The 18748-nt window shown below is 34.6% G+C and overlaps 2 protein-coding genes across 15 annotated transcripts in view; one reads left to right on the plus strand and one right to left on the minus strand.

The window, feature by feature from the left end:
* The window catches only part of LOC125668113 (E3 ubiquitin-protein ligase MGRN1-like), a 40255-nt gene extending 28737 nt beyond the window's left edge, over nucleotides 1-11518 (minus strand). For 8 of the 14 annotated variants that reach the window (XM_048901901.2, XM_056163650.1, XM_048901900.2 and 5 more), the window contains exons 1-5: nucleotides 11169-11410; nucleotides 7684-7803; nucleotides 6777-6895; nucleotides 3767-3858; nucleotides 2020-2169 (exon numbers count right to left, since the gene is read on the minus strand). In XM_048901901.2, the coding sequence (XP_048757858.1) occupies nucleotides 2020-2169; nucleotides 3767-3858; nucleotides 6777-6895; nucleotides 7684-7771 (449 nt within the window). In that variant the 5' untranslated portion in view covers nucleotides 7772-7803; nucleotides 11169-11410. Of the gene's footprint in view, nucleotides 1-2019; nucleotides 2170-3766; nucleotides 3859-6776; nucleotides 6896-7658; nucleotides 7804-11168 lie in introns of those variants that run through there. The other 6 variants (XM_056163648.1, XM_056163651.1, XM_056163647.1 and 3 more) reach the window with 5 other exon arrangements.
* A 78-nt stretch (nucleotides 11519-11596) lies between these two features.
* On the plus strand, nucleotides 11597-17370 carry LOC125668115 (UBA-like domain-containing protein 1). Its single transcript, XM_048901905.2, has 3 exons — nucleotides 11597-11766; nucleotides 11913-11996; nucleotides 15686-17370. Exons 1-3 carry the CDS (start codon nucleotides 11653-11655, stop codon nucleotides 15851-15853), a joined length of 366 nt encoding a protein of 121 aa, XP_048757862.1. The 5' UTR covers nucleotides 11597-11652; the 3' UTR covers nucleotides 15854-17370.
* The last annotated feature ends 1378 nt before the right edge of the window (nucleotides 17371-18748 follow it).

An 18748-nucleotide genomic window follows, 5' to 3' on the forward strand; every position in this document is an offset into this window, starting at 1 on the left:
CAATATCTATTTTAAATATTGCAATATATTGCCTTTTTCAAATTCCATACACGATTTTGAAAGCAGTCATTGAATAAAACATAAACTATTTAATCTTGAAACAATCTTATTGAGTACTTGCTCAGTAAAACCAAAACATCAAACAAGCAAAATTAACTAACAAAACTGCTTTTCCTTTTCTATTTTTTACAACTTCGTATTGGGAGTCCATAGTTGAACAGGAAGTTTATAGTCTAAATGTTAAAAATGCAAACAGCTACTTGTGGAATAGTGCAAGATTGATTGATTGATGTTTTCCGCCACACTCAACAATTTTTCAGTTATCTGGTGGCGCCCAGTTTTTATTGGTGGAAGAGAGAACACAGATACAATCTACCTTGGAAGAGACCACCGAACTTCCGAAAGTAAACTGGGAAACTTTCTCACTTACCAGCGCGAGTGGGATTCAAACCCGCGCCGACAGAGGTGAGAGGCAGTGTGATTTTGAGCGTGATGCTCTAACCACTCGGCCACGGAGGTCCCTGAATAGTGCAAGAAAAAAATTTGTATTTATATGTATCTAAAATGGGAAAATGTATTTAGAAATCTGTACTGATTTAAGTTTTAGTATACGGCTTTATAGTTTGTAATTTTTTTTATTTGAATTTATTCTACAACTTCATGAAAATCCCTTCCATCTTATATATATGGTATATATTTGGCTCCCCATTTAGCAATCTACATTGGTTTCCTAGCTGTATTAAAATTGAGGTAATCAATGCTACTTTGCAAATTAAACAACATACTAAGCTACTGGAATGAGAGAATGTTTTCATAGTGTGTTCCATATAGTTGAATGATATTACGATATAGCGGTATCCAGTTTTCATATCGCGATATATTATTGTCAGTGGAAATATTGCAATAGATACCGGTATAATCGCTCGACTCTACTTATTAAATTTTAAAAATGATTCCTTATTTCTTTTAATTTACATGACTGATATCTTGACTTTTAGAGGCTCAGTTTTAGTTTCAAATGTAGGCATGTGTTTATTTTAGGACTTCAAGGTTAACCCTTGTTATGACATTGCAGTTAAATCATGAAGCCATGGCCTCTAGACCCCGAGAGCTTGGTCATACTATACAATATAGCTATGATCACTAGACCCGAGAGCTTGACCACACGATATAGGCATGTCCTCCAGACCCAAGAGCTTGACCACACAATATAGGCATGTCCTCCAGACCCAAGAGCTTGACCACACAATATAGGCATGTCCTCCAGACCCAAGAGCTTGACCACACGATATAGGCATGTCCTCTAGACCTGAGAGCTTGACCACACAATATAGGCATGTCCTCCAGACCCAAGAGCTTGACCACACGATATAGGCATGTCCTCTAGACCTGAGAGCTTGACCACACAATATAGGCATGTCCTCTAGACCTGAGAGCTTGACCATACAATATAGGCATGCCCTCTAGACCTGAGAGTTTGACCATAAGATATAGGCATGACCTCTAGACCCAAGAGTTTGAGCATACGATATAACTATGTCTTCTGGACCCCGAGAGATTGACCATACACTATAGGCACGATTCTGCCGTGGTGTTCTATACTGGAAAACATCAGCAAATCTAAGCATGGCTAACATCTACATGTATGGATACACACCTGGCTGTATACGAGTCACATGCTTGTTCTATATACATACATATTTTATGTGATTGATTCAATGATAATTAAGTTAATTGAATTCAGTGGATAAAAATACACAGATGGAACAAATAAAACACAGCTATATTATTTGCCATTAAGACCTGTTGTTTAAACATCTAACTCGTATTCAGCGAAGAAGTTTTAACACAGAAACATATACTTGTAGTATTCCATACATTACAGATCAACGCATTGTAAACAGCCTAATCAACTGCGATCACGACTGAAATATCGTTTTGTTATTTTTTTGTCTTCACTGTCAAACACTTATAAACGAGTCTGTTATTTGTGTCTCTTTCTCTACAGCTCTGACTTACGTTATTTGTCCATTACTGACATCCTCTGTAGCAAAATAGTAGATGGTGATTGCACATTTGGAGTCTGAATCGAACGTGAACTCGATATTGTAACGAGTGTTCATGGAGTCCGATTTCTCTCCCTCCGAACCCTCATCATTGTCGTCTACTCTGTCAATCAAAAAAATAATAAATGTTTTACTTTATCCTTAGTCCTGGAAATTGCTGGAACAGAAACATGATATAACTACCTGAAAAAAAGATCTGATGTGTTGATGTGACATGAATGCCCTATCAATAGCCAATAAATACTACTTCAATATTGGAACAAAAGACACGATTGATCTGCAACTTATCCTCAAAATATTAGGTCAACATCTACTCATCCGAAATTCTAAAAAATAAAAGGCAACTAGCGTTTGTTTTTTATCCAAATATCTCTGTAAAGATTCATCCTAATCCAATTTAAAACTGTACAGTAGCAGAAGTTTTTATAAAAAAAACCTCCATATTTCGAAATGACAGTCCATTTTGAAGTGCAGAATCCCCCTCTGTGATTTTATCTAAATAAGCAAGATAGTTTGCACTAGGTACTCAACACTGATGTCAAATTTCTTTCCAATCCAACTCCAACTGCAGTAGAAACTACATTCACAAAACATTCCCCTATATTAAAATGAATATGTCCAATTTACAGGACAGAAAATCCCAAACAGTGATTTATTTGAAGAAAAAAAAAGTCAGACACCTTACATAACTACACTTAATCTGACTTAGTCATTCCTGACTTGATACTGCAGGAGAAACTGTGTCTACAAACTTGGTGATGGATGGATGGGACAAAAAGGCAAGATGAAAACAATATCTACCCAATGAATACGATGAAGGGGGAATATAATAACCCTGCTAAAAGTATGTTTATTGAAATGAAACTTAAACTTCATCTGTATCAGACTAACTTAATTATCAATATACAATACCCAAAAATTAGCTCAAAATGTGCAAGCCAAAAAGAAAAAAGGCAACAAAACTTGCACAGCCTATAAATTTCCCAAGGTCCATAATTGTGCTGAATATAGGTCAACTTAAATGAATCTTAAACTTGATCTGTAAATCAATAAAACTCAATATCTGCATGTACACAGAATAAAAAGGCAGGAAATCTATGACTATGGTGAAAGAAGGACGTATAATATGAACAAAAAGGGGAACATTATATTGCCCACACATTCTATAGCAGGGACATAAAAATGTCATCAAATCAATACTAAAGGGGTGAAAAAAAAGAAGAAAATTCATATAACAAAGAAACCAAACAAACAGAACCACAACTGTTTATTATATTAGATTCATTCGAATAGATTGTACTGACTTGATGAACCTAGATGACACCAATAAAATGAAGAATTCACTATAACACATCATTGGTCAAACATTAATAAATATCCTATTAATACATGATGTGTATCAAGTATATATATATATTTTTTTTAATTTTCTCTCTGACTAAATAAACTGATGAGACTCTAGATCTGTCACCACAGAAAGGATCATTCATTGGTCAGCCCCTGCTAGATTTCCCCTACATGATTCATGGACCTGATGTATATTTCATACAACTATACACATCTCCCGGTTTTCAACAATCTTACAGCCTCAGTTTCTTTATCTGATTAGTTGAAAGAAACTTTGTCATTGTGACTCATATGATGCAATATTAAAACAACCCGCAGCACTACATCAGCCCCTCTGATCTATAAATACCTACTTCACAAATTTAAGGGAGTCCTTACGAATGTTGACGAGGCTTTTTAATGGCTTTGTTGGCTCGCTTCCAGATGTGGACCCTTGATATGGAAACTGAAACGGAGCACATAAAATAATTTATCATAATCATCATTCAGGATTATGAATTCTGACATGGGTTATATGTATATTGTCAAGTGGCATATTGAAATATAAACACATACCTGCAGTTTATTAATCAAATATGCCAAGCATTTTTCCTTCTGAGATACGAATGATAGGATATTATTTATATTTCTAAAATATCATTTCTTGGAATAATATAAAAGTTTGATTCCATATCCTGGCACTTCTAATCAGCTGGAATCAAGCTCTAGTTACTCTACTAAATTAACTGCATTCATTATGAAATTTTGTTGTAGTATAATAATGCCCTCAATGTTGCATGCCTTTTGATTTGAAAAAAGAAAAAGAAATACAGTTTATACCCATAATTCAGTTTTACTCGATTATTTTCTGATTGAAATCATATAATACATTTATAATTTCCATCTTCACCACCAAAGTGTTTGATTTTGCTTACTCTCATGAAAGTAAGCAAATATGAGAGTACGCAAAATGGACACATAGTTAGCAAATATCATAATTTGTTACTTGTAGTTTTGCTTTATTCTATTGTTACACCCAAATTTTATCACATTATCACCATTGTGAGATCAACTTTAGCAATGCGAGATTTTTCTGTCTTAAACTGTCGTGACGTGGTTGTTTGTGATGTCATATATTTTCAGAATTCTATGATTTACATAATTATACATGGTGAAGTGAATTATTTAGTATTGATTTCTTTCAATTTCAATTTGAAATAGCTTTCTGGTTGACAACCTTGGGTTCTATAGTTTACTCTCACAGTGTAAACCATTTAAGTTATGCTCTTTCTGACTGTCTAATTAGTATTTGCATTTAGGTTCAAAGAGGATTTTGATTATTTTTCAAAATCTTCTCAAAGGTCTTGAATTAATGTACTAAACTGAAGATAAAATTTGAGAAAAAGAAATGCTTATTTACTCGTGTGGGATAGGAAAATTCCTTCTTGGGGACAAGATTCGCTGTCTAGGACTTGGCAAAGCCTTGTCCTAGACTGAGTATCTTGCACCCTCCATGGAATTTTCAAATCTCCCACTTGTATTTTTAATGAAGGATGCTATTGGAATTACATTGTTCATTAGCTGTAACTTGAATTTTTGTGATTTTACGTTAAGGTAATGGGTTAGTTCATTTCTTTGTTGTCATTTACTGACACATGCCCTGTGATCACAGATGGGAAAATTTATGTGAAAACATTATTAATATATCAATAAGCATAAACATAAACATTAAAATAATCATTAATCAAACTGTTTTTTTATCACATCTAAATACATACTACCTTGAGGGTATTACACTACAACAAAATTTGATAATTAATACACTTATTGATTTACTTAACAGCCACTAGAAATCAAAACTTCATCACGGTGGCAAATCACGTGACTTTAACATGATTAATTACACAGAAAATTGGCGATGAAAGTCAACAGAAGGGAAAATTCAAACGAGACAAACGAGTAAGTAACACCTTTATCAATAATGAATTGTCACATATCTTCTGTCAACATTTGAAGAATTTTCTCAGGAACAAATCTGTACTAAAATGGTAGTTCTACATGTGATAGAAGCAGAGAACACTGACACAATTTTCCGTTTTCAGTAAAACTCTCTGACCACTGTCACTGTGCTCAGTTTCTATTGCATGTAGACATGGTAGAACTATCAGTTTAGTATAGATTTGTTCCCGAAAAAATTCTTCAAATGTTAATATAAGATATGTGACAATTCATTATTGATAAAGGTGTTACTTACTCATTTGAATTTTCCCTTGTGTTGACTTCTGTTGCCATTTTTCTGTGTAATTGATCATGTCAAAGTCACACGATTCATCACTGTGTTATTAGTATATCGAGAAATAGAAATATTCCAAGATAAAACAATACCCCATTTTGTATGTATACAATATAGGTCTGGAGACCTATTTAAACATGCATACATGGCTCAAAAAAAAATTCTAAGCGGTGGGTCTCATTGTGACAATTTCTGCCAGTAGGGATCCAACATATTGATGAGGTCTCATTTCTACTTTCATATTTTCTAACTTGTATTGCATCAAAATACAAATGTTTGTTAAATATCAGATTCCTCTACAGTTTATATAGAAATAAGTTACACATAATCAAAGAATTGAGGTCAAGGTCATATAGATTCAAACTGAATGTCAAATTAAATGGTTGGGCGGAGTTTTGCTCTTCCACAAATATATCTGCATAATGGTATGAAATTTGCTCCATATTTCATTTACTAGAAATAAAATGTATAATCTTAACCCAAACTGCATGAACAGAAGACAGGACAGGATCAAAGCAACAATGTTCCACACATTACATGACAGGGCATAAAAATGAATTGAACAGGAGCATCTTTCCCTCTATACAGTCCTCCGTATTATATGTTGAATCTAAATCCCTTAAAAACACCTAGACGGCTAGGACAAAGCATTGTGAGTGGAACAAAACAACTTTTTACTTTAACACCGTGATAACAAAATAATTAATCAATTATTAGCCTCAGAGCCAGATACAAAACATGATGTACCTGTGACGTAAATATTCTACCAACATTCATCATTATTTTTTTTAAGTGCATTAATCTATGTACTGTGACCTGATGTGTTTATGTCTGAATGAAAGACTGTCAACTGACTTTTTTCACTCCAGCAACCTCTTGTTTGCACTAACACAGTTCAGTCTGTTGGACTTACAGGAAACTGATATATATTTAAAATGTACAATCGAAAAAAATGTTTCACCATATACCAGGGATATCCGTCTTCTAAAGCAAACAGAAAATTTTAATTGCATCTTATATTATAGTTCAGTAATAAATCTGTCTCGCTGAGCTGGTCCTCTAGACATTCATAAACTGAAATGTGTACATACTGGGATTGGTTTGTTTCCCAGGAAGTTCAGGTCGGAGTTCTCTCCAAATAAATACGCTTCAGGCTGGCTCATCTCAAATCTCTCCCCTCCCATGTAGAAGCAACTCCCAAAGTAGTTACCTGCAAGAAAAAACAAAGTACTATGTACATCTAGTATAGTTACCTAGTGAGTAAAACCTAAGTAGATACCTGAAAGGAAAAAAAGTAGTCACAGGTGAGAAAAAAAAGTAGTTACCTGTGAGAAAAACCAAAGTAGTTTACCTAGTGAGAACTAACAGTATTTCCTTTTAAAAGAGATGGCATGCACCACACAAGTTTTAATACTTAAAAAAAAAAAAAAAAGGTTCAAAACTTATGATTACATTTTCATAATAGTATATATAAAAGAATATATACATATATCTTATTTTGTCTTGAACTAAAATGCCAATGATGTAATATTTTTTGTCTTGGATATCTTTACAAATTGTAATGATACCATTCCCTCATGATTATGATGCAGTAGTAAACAATTGTGAATCCAATCTTTTGATCCGCTCATGTATATTGTAGCGATATACGTAAGCAGATCAATGGATCTAATTCTAATTAGATTGCATGTGAATCCTAATGAATATAGTACATCTATTTTAACAGCTAGAAAATCTGACAGAAATGAAAGTAAGGATGTAAATATAAGAAGTAAATTTCATTTTTAAAATTAACACGAGAGTATGAACTTTGGAGCTTCATTCCGGCATACTCCATGATGCGTGTTAGCGAAGCAGTATGACTGCCAAATATAATTTCTACACACAGTCAGAAATCCATACACAGTAACATGGCGGAATCTTGCAAAATCATTATTAAGTATGGAAACTGTCTCTTATGGTATGGTCCTCACCAAAATAATAAGGTTTGTTAATTACCATCTGAGGTAATGTCTGTATATGGGTTGATCAATTGCATTGACAGTGATCTGACTAAGCCTTGCAATGCAGCTGTGGGATTGATCATCCTGATATATTTCCGTAATTATTTGGTACAATCTGAAATAAATATCCAAAACAAACAAATACTACAGAAAGCGTTGAATCAACCATATGACACAAGTTTGATTAATTCTATTTACATACAGCTTGTTGAGGTGAATTGTTCATGTGGGTAGTTCATGTAGGAAATATATAGGTATTAAAATAAATGATTAATTATTGATATACAGCGGGCACATAACCTTTAGCTTGTGAAGCATTAATACCTGCTCTAAACCAATCTAATTCATTTGAAGTATTGGGAACTAGCACTCTATCTGAAGGTATAACATGACAGAACATCTGCCAGAATTCCACAGCTTCATATAAAAAATAGGGTTCAAGTCAACTCAAATCCCTCAAGTCAACTCGTACCTCAAAGGCAATTTGTATCCAATATATAACCATGATAACAAAGTTAATTTGTACACATGAATCAGAATTGATCAGAGGCTTGACATGTAATGACTAGCAATGTGAATAATATCAGTATTTATCCAATAAAGGTAACACAATAAACGAAAGCTAATTTTAAATCAGTTAATGTCTCATCATAGCCTTACGATTTCCATTTTATTGTAATATACTCCTGTTTTTCAAAGTCACAAACGCTGAGGCATTGTCGCAAGCTACGGCTCAAACGTATGCTCCTCCTCTGTGAAAAGGAAGAGGAACGTACGTTTCAGTTGTAGCATACATTTCAGCCGTGGCGAGCGTTTCAGCCATGACATGCGTTTCAGCCATGACGTACGTTTTAGCCGTGGCGAGCGTTTCAGTCGTGGCATGTGTTTCAGTCGTGGCGTGTGACGATGACGCTGAGGTGATCTGTAGTGTTATTTCTGTCACAATGGATGCTACTTTACCAGCCTTATTGACGAGAAAGCATCAGATTTATAATATCAGGTTACCGGTTAATAAATCAAGAGTAATCTTAATAACTGCATCAGTCTCTTCAAAGGTCCTTCAGACATCTAGCTATTATTTCAATAATGGAACATTGCATCTATTACTATAGGAACATTTGTGAATGATGCTGACAGAAATAGATCACAAAACTACTGGTCATAATACACAGGTCCAGCACAATTGTTTGATTTACTTATAGTTTTTAAAAGCTAAATACTCTAGTTATTCTTTATAGCTTCATTTCACTATTTTAGTATATATACATTGTGTATCAATATGAATTTTATTCCAGATAAAATGAAAAGTTGCATTCCAATGATTGACCAATTTATTACCTTTCATGATTAAAAAAAAATTGCCTTCATAAAATTTATAAATGTGCGCCTTTGAAAGAGCAGAGAGTGATTTTTTTAAAAGATGTCTTGGGTTTATGACTTTTGATTCCTCGAGGAACATACGGCTGCAGCAAAACTCCAACGCACTCAGTTCTGGCTGATCCTCTTCAGCTCCGACCCAAGTCATTCCAGTGACCTTCACCTCAGTGTCAACACTTCTGGGCCATGTCTGCTTTGGTTGGCACACTTTCCGTTTCCCTTGTGGCCAGGTTTCCAATCCAGGGCCTATCAGGTGACATTTGATGCAGGCTTTCATAAAGTGTAGCCAATCCATCCCCATTTCCGCTTCTTGATCTCAGTTGATCCCTTGAGGCCATATTTAGGAATCATCTTGTTTATCATCTGTTACACACTTTGAATGTTTATTTATCTGCGGCCACTAATGGTCAGAGAGGAGGCCAATAATGGTCAGATAGATGGTCAGTTGATAGAGGCCCTCTATCAGGGCAAAGCCCTTTGTGCCATGAGAGCAGAGCTTTCCCTATAGGTAACAAGTATATATTCATGTTTAAAAGGAAAATATATAGAAACTAATGAAAAATCAAACCATACCTATAAAACTTAAAAATTTTGGTCCAGATGGTGTCGAATCAAATACAAGAGTGTGGACATGTATTTCTTCACTTTGAATCTCATGTACCCAAGTTCACGTTGTTCTGAGATGTTACATAAAATCTTCATTATTTTCTTAATCATATGCATGTATCATCACTCCTCGTTTAACGCAATTGTACCATCATGTCTCCTATGTTTGTGAATTTACGAACCACCAACACTGAATATGACATCACAATGCACCATTTACATCAACTGCGTTATGTTTCCCGCATTCAATAAATATAGGCGGATCAAATGTCTACCGTTAGGATGCCTTGATATACAGCTCTATCCTCATACATTAGATGCTAACTTTGAAATATGTTCTGTCTTGTTATGGATATATAGATTCTACTGCCAATACTGTTTGCTTCACCCTTAAAATCGGTCACGCCGTAAGACATATTAATTACACTTCTGTAGTAAGAAGTAGTCATACTTGTATAATGCCTCGATACACATACAGTCAGTCAATCAAAGAGATTGCATTTATTCCTGAAAAATGGGAAAAAGACAGTTGAAAGATAGTTTTCATAGATATAGTCTTTTCTGTTTTAAAGTAAAGGAGCATACAAGCAGGGGGTGGGTCAATCTAATTAAAATCTGATCTTTGACCCGGTCCGTTATTGTTATGCCCCTACACTATCGACTCACAAGCATTTAAAATTGGCCTGGAATTTTCACTTTTACGTAATGGCGCCAGTTCTGATATTTTCCTGGCACTGTAAATATCAAAATCATTTTTTAAAAAACGCCACGAAAAAGTCAGATATTTCAGACTAGGTCATCCCTGTGGAAAGTCCCATGATTGGTGCTAACAACTGTGACTTAGACTACTTGATATGATCACTTTTTCATTATGTCATGTTTCAAATTGATGAAAGAAAAGTTTTCGCTATCTTCAAAATGAGATCTTTTCTTAGGTTGTAATTCATAAGAAAATTAAACCAAGAAACCGTGTTAGGCCAGATGTATGCTGTAAATCTCAGAGCTCTATCATTTAAAGCTAAATGTCCCTGATAATGAAATGAATACTACAAACCACAGGAGTCGGCAATTTCATCAGTAAAGTAGAAATACATGGGAAATGGGCATAAATACTACCACTGAGCTTCGCGAGCGTAGTGATCGAAGCTCAGTGGTAGTATTTAAGCCCATTTCTCATATATTTCTACTTTATTGATGAAATTGCCGACTCCTGTGTACAAACTAAATGCACACCACAGCCAACAGTGCAATGCTGCATTATAAATGCCATTTATCGGGTCTAGTCTTGGTGTAACATGTGTCTTAGAATATGTCAAAAACCAAGGTTGTTGAGGGTTTTGCAGTTTATTTATATATCACATTGTACCACAGTGGCAGTGCCAATATTATCAATAGGTCCAATGCAGTAATGGATAAATTTTGTTAAAAACTTTCTTCGAAAAACACTGACACCATAATATAGGCTCTATTAGGTAAAATCTGTATGAAAACCCTTACCATTTTTAGGTGGGTATCGATACGCATTCGTTGATGCTGTATCGACTTCTTCTTCCCCAGCATCTCGACTAGTTATACCCCCCATCTTCTATCTTGATCGTTGTTTACCAATGTCAAAGATGGCGGAAGTAATGACGCACTCGGAAAAGTTCGTCCTTTCCTATCATCGATGACGGAAATAACCGAGTATCTACGATGTATGTATCTTTATGTAAACCAATCGAGTACTTAGTAATTTTAGCTTAACTGAAAACAATGTTTAAAAAGACTTTTGTTATAATTTCATTAAAATGCATTTTTCCTGAATAAAACTCCATCATTCAATGTTTTTAATTTATTGCCACACCCCTGTTTCTATGAATGAGCCAATTAAACATGACTATTTCTATGACGTCAGCCATCAATCATTCGTTCATCGAAATAACAACATTGTTTTGGCCTTATCGAAAGACTCAACGGCAGCAGGAAATTTGCGAATAAATCCATGAAAATGGATAACCTCAAAGAACAAGTTATGATAAACCATTTTGTATCGGCGACGGGAGTACACGCAGAGCAAGCAAAACAGTTGTTAGCGGCTTCAAATTGGCAATTTCAGGTATTGTTTATGTATCATGCATTCACGAAAATCGTATTTATCATGGCGCATGTTGATTTTGTGTGTATCGCCACCTATGAACAACTGAAATTCGAGGGGGGGATGAATTCATTAAGTTAATGTGGGAACATTTTCTCTATTTTCAGACTGCTCTTAGTATGTTTCTTCAAGAATCATCAATTCCAACGTGTAGAACGTGTCATGGCAATCACACAAACGCAAATTACCCGGTAAGTGCGAGCCGTCCATGTTGGATGACATCACATTCCCTGTTGTTTTTTTTTTAGTTGTGTTTACATTATGACCACGTCATTGTTGCGACATGTTGCTGATCCCAGAGCACTTGTTTGTGTACAAAAATAGATCTTATTACATGTACTAGTATACTAAGTGAGTGCTGAATCAATTTAAAAGAAAGAAATACAGAAAGTTGAAGGACGTTTCTGTTTTCCTTTTTAAAGTGTTTTCAAACAAATCAGAGTCGTAGACGACCTAGTTCATGACCTAGAATTACGTTAACGTAGTATTTGGCCAATCCCATGTTTTTTCCAGAAAGTATGATTACTAAAACGAAAGTTGTGAATATCTTCCTGGTTTCTAATGGCACAATGTTTAATACGTGTTTAAATACAATTTGTACAAACATAAAAATAGGTCCACATGTATAAAAGTAACTTTTTTTTTTTTTTGGACAATATTAGATAAATGAGCCTACCCCAGTATTTGATTAAGTAATTCAAATGTCAGTGTATAGAAATGAAAAGAAAAATAGAATAATTACTAAAATATTTAATATATTATGTCAAAAATTAATTAAGCCCAGAAACAAAGATATGTAGAAGAATTATCATGCTGGAGATTATATATGCTAGTTATTTTTAGTAACCCAAACAAGATTATGCATGATTTGTGAAATTCTTACAGTGATAGCTGTAGAAGAAATAGTTTTATCGGTGCTTTAAAAATTGTATTATTTAATGAATTATATAGCGAATAATAGCAGTATGGACTTAGTTTTGACCCTTGGGTGTAAATAAGTTACATGAAAACTCAATCTAATTTAAAATTAGATCCTATGATCCGCTCATCTACTATCACTACACATTTTAATTAGATTGAATGTATACTAAGATTATTATCATGTTTTGATTGTGGAACTAACCATTTCTTTCTTGTCTTCATTATATTTATTTCTTTCACTGCATGTAATTGAATACTTAGAAAATGTACACTTTATTCACTTTTCATGAAGAATAAATTTGTAGAGAGTTTAATCATCAGTAGCAAATTTTCAAGAAGGTTGCAGGCACTTAACATATACTGCGTATCATCTAAGACTAGAATCTGAAGAGAAAGTACGGTGTGGCATAAATATAGCAGTATGTGACCCTTTCTGTAACCTATATGTAAAGTAGGTTAATTCATACGCAGTGCTGAATGTTTTCTCTGTCTGGGGCTGTCATTTTCCCCCACACTGTGTTTTATAGTGTTAAGTGGGTCACACCCACAGATCAATCTGTCCAGTTACACAACATCTGATTAGTATCTTTTTATCTCAATCCATACACAGCTCGCATATTGATTAATTTTTCTTTGCAACATGAGCATAGTGCCACTGAAAAGAATTATTGAACACCATGCTGCACTTGGCACCGTGGTCTGGTCAGGCATAGCAGTATATTTCTAGGTAAACATTGTTCAAAGTTTCAGAATGACTGAGCAATGTATTTTAACTGAAAATGGAGTATGTATTTAAAGAGCCTAGATTATAGACTTTGAATTAAGTGGTTGTTTCAGAAGCACGACCTTGAAGACCTTCCACTACACAATGTAAATAAAACGTAAACAACTCGCTGACAGTGGAGTTTACACCTTAATATGTTTAGTACATTATTTTTGTTGTTGTCTTTTTTTTATATTTTTTTTTTTACACATACAAACTGCTAAAGATGCAGCTGTAAATGATTAAATCAGTAGTAAGGTGAGCACTCCTGAGGTGGTATACCTGTAAATGTTTATAAACATTCCTTCTTGACGCATCACACTTTTAATGCATTCATGCAGAACCTAAACTGTATAATAAATGTATGATGATGGTCTGCTGCTAGTTTCTGGTGGTTTTAACTTAATTCCTTTGACAGCAGCTCTTAGATATCCAGTTGCCCACTCTGTTGTTGATGGAACACTTTGGGGGAGGGGGGGGGGGGGGGGCTTCTGCAAGGCATGCAATTATTAAACTCCCTTTGAAAATATTGTTGTCAAAATAGAGAAAAATCAAACTGTAATAATCTAATAATTTTGAAGGCAGTCAGTAAATCGTTTTGATTTACCCATCTTTTACCATTGTTTATAATGAAAACTTTTATTGATTTAATAGTCGTTATTGAGTTGGATGTGTCAGTTTAACTTTACACCAGCCATTAACTTACTATGACTATTTAAAATCAATACCATCACATACATGAATATTGATTTAATAAAGAGTTTTTAAATAAGTTGTTCAATGTAGGAAGTTTGTATTAGAGAAGTTTCTTTGATTTTTCCTAAATTATGCTTCAATTTCAACCTATGGATTATTATACTTGTTGAGCTAAAACGTCTAACCAATCAGATTACCCGACTAAACTTGATTTTAAACATTTCCTGAGACCACTCCAGAGTCAAGAAAGGTAAATTAGTCATTTAAAAAGTTGAAATATTTGTTTTGCTAGACTAAGCAGGCCAGTGAATGTTTATAAATAAAAAAAATGCTACAAACCAACCAGAAACTGCCTGTTAGGGGGAGGGGGAGGGGCTTTTGATCAAGGCATTCAACATTTTGAATGTTGGCCATTACAAACTACAACTTGATTTAGTTTGACACAGTCACCCTGCATTGATGCAGGTGTAAATTTAATCATCTAATACATGATACTACACGCAATTGGAAAATACTTTAAATGTTGAGAACAAGCACATATTACTCTACTATAGTGTGCAGATAAACTAGTAGTTTGACTTTAGTCTGATACTTCTGGTAGTCAGGTTGACCTTGTCATGATAATCCCCTCGCAATCAGGTAGTAAAGCAATGGTGTACTTGTATAAGGCTGATAAAACACTGGACTTGAAATGTCACCTTTATCCACTGTGTGGTGCTTTTGTTTACATTTCTAACCAGCAGTACTTAGCAGTATTGTCCACTCTCCCACAATCGAAGGGGATTCCCCAAATGTTGTAAAAATCATGCTAACTGCTTCTTATTAAACACTGTTTAAACACGTTGAAGTATTAAGTTTCTGTATTTTATTATTCTCATTCTCCCTTCTCGTTCTATTAAAGGATTCTGTATTTTATTATTCTCATTCTCCCTCCTCATTCTATTAAAGGATTCTGTATTTTATTATTCTCATTCTCCCTCCTCGTTCTATTTAAAGGATTCTGTATTTTATTATTCTCATTCTCCCTCCTCGTTCTGTTTAAAGGATTCTGTATTGTATTATTCTCATTCTCCCTCCTCATTCTATTAAAGGATTCTGCTGCTCTTGTGACATCTAGTCTGTACGGAAATTATTTTTTAGTCTAAAAATAGAATTTGGGATTGGTCACTTAAAAACTGAAGTATTGCATACGCACACACTGTGTAGAGTCTGTAGACGTATAATGATTGATGTGTGGAATAGTGATCAGTGAAGTTACCTAACAAGTCAGTCACGTCTATTGATACTTGTCATATATTACACATTGCTGTATGTCCATTGTCAAACTTTGCTAAATGTTTCCTTTTGAACAAAGGACTGACACTAATGGATGATTTTAACTTTCAGGATGACACATACATGTAATATAAGTTGAATTTAAAATGTGTCCAAGTAATTTTTGAAGAAATTCTAATTTCATTTAAGCAGGAAGTTCATAATATCAGGATTCTACTTTTTCAGTTATGTGCACCAGCAAATACTCCTGCCACGCCCCCCAATTTCCCTGATGCATTGTTAGCGTTATCAAAACTCTCCACCACAGAAAAATTTAGTTCCTCCCCTTACGCCACCTCACCACAGCAAGTTGCCAATTCTCCCAAAGGCATGGAAATTGAGGCACAGAGATAAAACTGAAAAAGCTCCTGGGGGAAAGAGAGAGGTGTGGCATTTCAGATGAGTTCTGTTGTTTGTCAGACTGGACCACTGTGTTAGTTGTAGTGATTTGAACATTGAAGAAAGATGTGAAGAAAATAGTGCTTTGATACACACAGGGAATGAAAAGTCGAGACTCCTCAAGTTTTACATTACCTATTGTCAACTTTGTTGTGTTTTCTTAATGTGTCAGTTAGTTTTAAACAAATTTTAAACAACAAGATGAAATATTTTGAAAACTGTAGTGTTCTTAAAGTCAGCAAATTACATGTATTGTGTACATGTATTTCAAGTTATTGAAACCAGCCATTAGAATTTCATTAATGTATGTGCACATGTCAGCATAAAGTATCAAATTTTGTTTGTTTCAAGCTTATTATCTTTTGATCTCAGTATTTATTTGCAACATGTCTTATTATCCATATGTACACAGTGATTGCAATGATATATTACCGTATTTGTGGCAGTAATTACCAGTTTTCTTATATCCATTAACATTATATTACATAAAATACTATGTATTATTTGGATGCTCTATTTATGGTTTTGAATGGCATTGCACCATTACACAAGACCATGCTTTCCAATCACTACAAAGGAAAATAATAGATTATACCTATATTTTGTATATAATCATAGTGCCTGGGGGCATTTATTGCAATAAATACGGTAATATGTTTTGCACCGATGTATATAATTCAGTAAATGTAATAGTTTCAAATTCTCGCTCGTTGGACAATTTAACGAGACATTTCTCGTTAGATGTGTTAAAACTATCAATAGTATATCTGATGACATACGTCAGAAATGAGCACTGATTGAATCATGCTTTTTAGCAGACGATAATAAAATGGCTTTCTTTAATAAAAGTCTCCGTCCAGTTGATCAGTACTGAGATAAAATGATGTATCAGAATAAATCTTGTGTCAGATTGTATTTCATCAAAATTGTGTTACTTTTATCAAAGAAGGTCAGATTTTTATAGGTACATATGATTTCTATGTGTTTTTGTACTGCCATTTTTTAACATTTAGCTTTTCCTCCCTTGCAACATTTATGTGACCATGGTTACAATATATTGTGCTATTATTAATTATAGGTGTTTTGAGACCTTCTGTGACGGTCTCGAGTTACTATTGTATTGTGAGAATTATGGGTAGCCTTACGGTAGTGACAATTATACAGAGATCAACACAGAGCAGTTATGTATCAGTCCCCCCCCCCCCCCCCCTCATCATATGTTTACTTTGTATTACAAAGGGATATTATGTATAATTGGGGTTGGACTTGCCCTTTATTTTCTGGAACTGTTATAGACTAAACATATTCTGTATATAGTTGTATTGACTTAATCATGATTGTTTCATTAATTTTGTATAGTTACATGTGCTATGTAAGTCATTAACTCCACATGAAATGAAAATACTGTGAAAAAAATGATGTTTTTAAGTTCTGTAGTATCAATTGTTCATTAAACTTACTCAGGAACTTAACAGCTCGTTCTGTGGTGACTAGAAAAACATTTTGAATTAGAGCAATGGCAAATCTGTCACTGGGAAACAGTTGCAACAGCTGATGTTGACCTGGGTGTGCCAAACTATTGTCATCGATCGAGAGACAACATCTTTATTTACATAAGTGCAACCAGTGCATGACCTGCATTCACACAGAGCGATGTGTATATGAACTAAAACTTCAGAGTTAGGCTTTTCCTGTTTGTGTGGTGAACTTTTTCTCTATTGACTTAATTGTCGTACTATTTCTGGTGGAGTGGTATGGCCAGTAACTTGTTTGTTGCCTTCACATTTTTGGTGTCTTTCCAGGAATTCTCATTCTGATCCCAACCAAACTTGGCATAATGCATTCTTGGGTAAAATTCAAACTTGCAGTGATGTACTATAATGCCTCATTTTAATTATCTTAGTATCTGAAGCCTTGGATAATGTGGGTTATGTACACCATATTCCACAGGGGCTAAGCCCGTTTTGACACGCAACTCATTGTAACCAGAATGAGTTTCGGGTCAAAACGGGCTTAGCCCCTGTGCCATATTCCAAGGGAGAGACGATATATGAAACACGTGGGGTGTTGAAAAAATTGCGGGGGCGATAGATACAAGGTGACATTTATTACTAGGTTTCGTTTTTGTCAGTTTACAATGCGTTTATTGTTAGATAATGGAACTGGTAGATAAAGGGCTATAAATACTCGTGTCCGTAATTTAGATCAAGAAGTACACAGAAAATTCTCGAAGGGACGTAAAACAAACTAGGTACGACTGCCCCCGATTCTCTGAACGTCTGGGTATGTATGACATTAAGGAGAACTGGGCGTTTGGAAGACCTGCACGAGTACCTATCTCTGTTACAAAGTTTTGAACAGGACACATTTCGTTCAGGCAGACGTGGTGAAAATTCATTTCCGATAGATTCCCCCGAACTTTGCTTGCGGTTGGACATGTGGTACAATCATCGTAAACATAGCGCTAGTATGGCAAAACTTAAACAGCATATCAATACGTGTCTCTTTATTATCTGTAGTACATGTAACATATTAAACCAAGGTATCCAATTAAATCCATTTATTTAAAAAAAAAAAGTTTTATAAGACACCTTCTCTCCGACCAATTCTTCTTTTGTAATTACACCACGTTTGATTCCATGTGATTCTTTGTTTACATTGTGTATATATTTAGATCTGACCTAGCAGTGGTAAGCGCTATACGGCTTATGCCTATGATCGAACTACAGTCTGACTGTAACCCATTTACCTGGTTCAGTGCATAGATTTATAATGAGTTTCTTATGCTTATATGCACTATGTACAGTATGCTTGTCGAGGTTTTGTTTTTGTTTGTATGGCGGATTTGAA

The sequence above is a fragment of the Ostrea edulis genome, chromosome 4, assembly GCF_947568905.1.
Source record: "Ostrea edulis chromosome 4, xbOstEdul1.1, whole genome shotgun sequence".
In the NCBI taxonomy this organism is placed as follows: Eukaryota; Metazoa; Mollusca; class Bivalvia; order Ostreida; family Ostreidae; genus Ostrea; species Ostrea edulis.